Consider the following 4,931-nt stretch of genomic DNA (forward strand, 5'->3'; position numbering starts at 1 on the left):
TAACCCCCCCCCCCCTACCCCCCCCCTCCCCCTCCTCTCTCTCTCCTCTCTCTCTCTCTCTCTATAGGACCTTCAATCCTAAGATCAGATATGTGCTCTTTAGATTCTTACCAAATATTATTAAAGCTGAAAAGATTTTATTACACAAACAAAATCCAATTAAATATTCCTCTCGACTGTTCAAAATGTGCATTGTCGCTGCTTAACACCAGTTACACCACAACAAAACGAATTCCTGAAAGATTGATGCTTACAACATTTCTGCTTCCCAGAAGGATATCTCAATTCATTATTCCAGTTTGTGCTGGTGACCGAGTGGAGTGAAAGTTGGACTACCAAGATGTCTCCTTGGTGAAGTTCCTTCCAACAAAAGCCTTCCATTATTTCTACCTTCAGATGAAATAGGCCTCCCCGTGCCCACGAGTGAAGTTCTTCTTGTACCATGAGTTGGAAGAATCATGCGGAATGTCCAATTCAGAATATTCGGTGCAAACACCCTGTAAAGCAGGAATATGTCATACCAGCTTGGATACTTCACATATGGATCTCCTCGACAAGCCCCTGCTACAATTAACCTTGCAAAATCCTCCACCGGTCCACCGCTCGCTTGTACCTAGTTTGAAAATCAGTCCAGTTAGCAATGAAATCATGTATTTGCATTATTGCAGGTCCAATATATACAATGAGATATTATAAAAGAAAGTCAAACAGGATGGTACCTCTCTTTCCTCCTTCCATTGCATTTCAGCACCCTCATCTACCATGAACTTGCCTCTTGACATTTCACTAACAATCCATCCATGAGTTGCAATTGTTATCCCCACCTCGTCTCTTACTTCTAATCTCAGCGTCTCATAAAAGTTGACTAGAGCTGCCTTTGCCGCCTAGTGATAATTAAAATTTGACACAACAAAAGGAAAATAATAGTCATTATATGCTCTTTGATTTAATTACTTTCGAGACAATTTGGTGGACCAAAATAGCCATCCCATGTAATCGTAGTTTTATAACTCAGATATCTGATATGTTGGCATGCTTATATAAAACATGTAACATTCATTCTGTTTCCAGCTAGTACTTTGTAACATATACTCACAGCATATAAGCTCATCCGCGGCAAAGGTAACCAGCTCTCAACTGAAGCATTCACAATGACTTTTCCATGGGTTTGACGCAGGTAAGGAAGAGCAACATATGTAGGATAAACATTTCCCCAAAAATTTATGTCCTGAGAACAAAGATATTCAAAACCACAGTAATTAATTGCTAGAGAAATTGATTGTAAATAAAATCGTATTGAAGTTATAAAACAAGATTTGGGAGATGTCTATGCAATTTCAAATCCTTACCAACAGCTGGGGGAACACAGAGGTGTCTGTAACTTCCTCAAAGCTGAACGTGTGTCCCAAGCTTACCGTGTTTACCAGATGATCCACTGCAAAATAGGAGCATTTCACTAGGGATAAAAGGAGTATGCTGATAAATTATTGAAGAGAACTAACACTAGTCTACTACATTTAGGCAATCAGGCACAGAACTAAGGCACAATCTGCATTCATGAAGATGGAATTAACAGAGTTTATAGCATCAATCACATCACTTGATCACTTCTTTTTTTGGGTCAATGAAATGTGATGATTAGAAGAAACGGTACCCGGTATAGGAACCCTAAAACAAGCAGTAGACAGTTGTAGGTTAATGGAAACCACCTAATCAAACAAACACCAGGCCGTATTTTGAAAGTGATTGACTGGCGCAGAAAGTAGAACAAAGGTAATTAAAGACTGACAAACTATGGCATTCATCACTATAGTGGAGTGCCAAAATCATCACATATAAACATAAACTTTTTGCTTCCCTTTCTATTGATTGGGAAAACAAAACTAAAAATATTGGACTTCTTGCATCGACAGTCGAAGGGAAGACACATAAACCAACCTAAATCTTCAACAATCTTAACTGAAGCTGATTAATTCTCGATTTAAGTTGACTCATTATCATGCTACTGCTCGAACTAGTTATTACAGTGCAGCAGTTGTAGCAACATGTACTGCTTCAGGAAACTCTTTATTCACGAGTTTGTCTCTTTGTAATTCTGTATAGCTTAGTAAATATCCAACAACATATAGTACTAGTGCACCATCAAAGTGGGGGATTTTTGGTATTATGTAAGGCTCTTCATGACTTGCTCTTAGTGAAATTCTATCTTAATTACAAAATAAGTGAAGGTACTCATATGTTTTGGTGAATGTGAACAGAGGTGTGTAAATAGCATGGTAACTAAACTAGAGACTGAAGAAGAGTGCAGTCACATTTTGATTGTCAAGCTTAGGATACATTTGTGTATTTAATTTTGATCATAATTGACATATTTCTATAAAAGACAAAAGAAAATCATATATTATTTCTCATGGTTATTGTAAAATCAAGTATAAGGACGGTAATTAGGGAATTTTCTAAATGTAAAAAAACAAATTCAAGAGATGCATACCTCGGCCGTAAATGTTTATGGTTTCATTAATGAATCTCCTACAGTCCTCCTCCTTGACAACATCAGCAGCAATTATCAAAACATGCTTTGCACCCAAGAACCTTGCATTCTCAGCAATCCCTCGCAGTCTGGTGTCTCTTCTTGCCACTAATACAAGCTGCGCTCTCCTCTTTGCATATTCATATGCAATTTGCTGGAAACACAAGCTTATACCACATCATGTACATATCACTACCATCAAACAGCGATGCGATATTCAATGAGGTTAAACTTAACAGCTAGCAATATGTAGCATACTCTATTACAACTTATCATGACAAAGACCTTTGCTAGGAGAAGTCACAAGATTGAATCCGCCTCTTCAAAATTCTAATAAAAATATTAAAAGAGAGACAAGACTTAACCCCTGTCTGAATTAGTCAAAACTATAACAATTCTGTGTGCTTAATCATGCCAGCTTTTTCCTGAATCCTCTGGTCCAGCCAAGATCTATTGGGACCAAGAGAATTTATATCAACTGGTATAAGAATAGGTCAACAGTCAGCTTAGAATAATACTGATCGAAGAACTCCTCTAGGCTAGGCCAACCTGAATTGCTTTTCTAGCAAGTTGAATTCCTCTAATCACTACTTGATCCTCTAGTCAATTCATGTAATTGAGTTGAATTTCTATTGGGAGGTCTCTATCAATTCTATCATATATACTTAAGTTGAGGGGTCCTATAGAATGCTCTTGCTCTTCAATTACAATGTACAAGTCTTTGGATTACTATACTTGATCTAAATGATGGCATGGCTTTACATAATCTCAAAATTATGCAGGATGAAATTGGAAATAGTTACCTCCCCTATGCCAGAAGAAGCTCCAGTGATTATAACAACTTTGTCCTCCATAATTTCACCATTGAACTGGTTGTAAAGCCACTCGAGACCACTGATGAAGCACAATGCAGGCCAAGAAAAAGCCAGCATCACCAAACTTGCCGGTGGCACCACGAAATTCAGAACCGAGTTAAACAAATCCATCAGTTATATACCGAGTCCCCAAAACCCAATCAACTATACTGATGACCCAAGAAGATGAAGTTGTAAATGAAACTGAAAGAGATGGATGCAGTAGCAGTATATGTTTCTTGGTTCAACTTGGTAACTGATATTATTGATGATCGAAATGAGAGATCGGGATGGAGGCTGGTGATAAGATCGATTCGAGTATGACATGTAGTGGCAGATGGTGAGATCAACAGCAGTATCACTACATGCATGAGGTTTTGTGAGAAACACGTGTTGCTTTGGAAGCTCATGTTGTGACGAATGGAGCAAGTCTTGGAGTTTCTTGCATGAAGGAGTCAAGGAGCAGTAGTTTCTCTGCTACAAGCACACTTCTAATTTGTGAAATGAAGAACCATGCTCATGACACCTGTTATGAAAATTTTGTCTTGGTTTTGGTCTCAGGATCGACATAAGGTTTCTGAAAGTTGCGGTTTCCACGAACTAGTTTACAGGCATGGCCGGTCTTGAGATTTCGAGAGGACATTGTGCAAAGGTATCTGGCTGTATTTTATTCTAGTCCGTTTCGGAAAATGAGAAGAGTGTTGTAAATAGTTATTATTTAGTGGATATTTTTGTAATTAGCCGACTAGGGTGGTTATTGTAATTTACATCATGGCCTCATCTCTATATAAGAGATGGTTCCCTACTCAATAACACATACATATTCTCTCATTCTCTTGGTTGTTTCTCTCTTTTCTCAATCTATTACTTTTGTTTTACAACACGTTATCAGCACGAATAGTTCTAACGCTAAGGTAGTTTTTATGCAGCATGGAAGAGAGACCGTTGATCAATCAATGGAAGAATCATTCAACATGGTTCAGAATTTCAATCACAAACAAGCTCTCGGATTGGATTAAAAGTTTAGTCCACAAATATTCTCGGTTCTGACACATAAGATAAACACTCATTGATTCGCTTTGCATCGAGTGAAGTTTTCTAAACTCCATTATAATTCATGTTTCTTTTAAACCTTGATTACATGAAAAACCATCCTGAAGCATGAACCATATGTTGTTTATGTTTCGATTTTATGATTTCATGCTTATTAACTTTGATTGCATATTGAAAAATCCGTCTATGATGCATGAGTACCAAATATATTGTATTAGTCTATTTGGTTAATACATATGAACATGAAATGTCATATAAGTTTTCTTATGTTATGAGAATTGGAAAAGGAAAATATAGCACCAAAAAAGAAAATCACTACGGAGGCCAGTAGCCACTGAAATCAACCTTCGCAACTGCAGACAAGGAGGCACATGGATAAGCAAAAAGTATAGTTTTTCATGATATCCAAACTCAAGATCATGCATGCATTCCGGAAGTAGTGTTTGTAACCATTAAGGTTTTACCATTAATTTGGTCAATAATAGCAGACGTTA

General features: G+C 37.4%; 1 protein-coding gene across 1 annotated transcript; it reads right to left on the reverse strand.

The window, feature by feature from the left end:
• Positions 1-116: 116 nt before the first annotated feature.
• LOC101312540 (hydroxysteroid 11-beta-dehydrogenase 1-like protein-like) lies at positions 117-3,704 on the reverse strand. Its single transcript, XM_004299815.1, has 6 exons — positions 3,334-3,704; positions 2,492-2,684; positions 1,350-1,435; positions 1,097-1,228; positions 720-884; positions 117-613 (listed from the first exon to the last, which is right to left on the reverse strand). The coding sequence occupies exons 1-6, from the start codon at positions 3,514-3,516 to the stop codon at positions 290-292; spliced, it is 1,083 nt and encodes a 360-aa protein (XP_004299863.1). The 5' UTR covers positions 3,517-3,704; the 3' UTR covers positions 117-289.
• Positions 3,705-4,931: the final 1,227 nt, after the last annotated feature.

The sequence above is a fragment of the Fragaria vesca genome, linkage group LG5 (genome assembly GCF_000184155.1).
Source record: "Fragaria vesca subsp. vesca linkage group LG5, FraVesHawaii_1.0, whole genome shotgun sequence".
NCBI lineage: Eukaryota > Viridiplantae > Streptophyta > Magnoliopsida > Rosales > Rosaceae > Fragaria > Fragaria vesca.

What these genes read in the sequence shown, in the direction of transcription:
- LOC101312540 (XM_004299815.1), bottom strand. Translation starts at nt 3,516, where the DNA reads ATGGATTTGTTTAACTCGGTTCTGAATTTCGTGGTGCCACCGGCAAGT. An exon ending in CTTCTTCTGGCATAGGGGAG is followed by an intron (nt 2,685 to 3,333) that starts GTAACTATTTCC and finishes TTGTGTTTCCAG; the next exon opens with CAAATTGCATATGAATATGC. An exon ending in CGCGGATGAGCTTATATGCT is followed by an intron (nt 885 to 1,096) that starts GTGAGTATATGT and finishes AATTATCACTAG; the next exon opens with GCGGCAAAGGCAGCTCTAGT.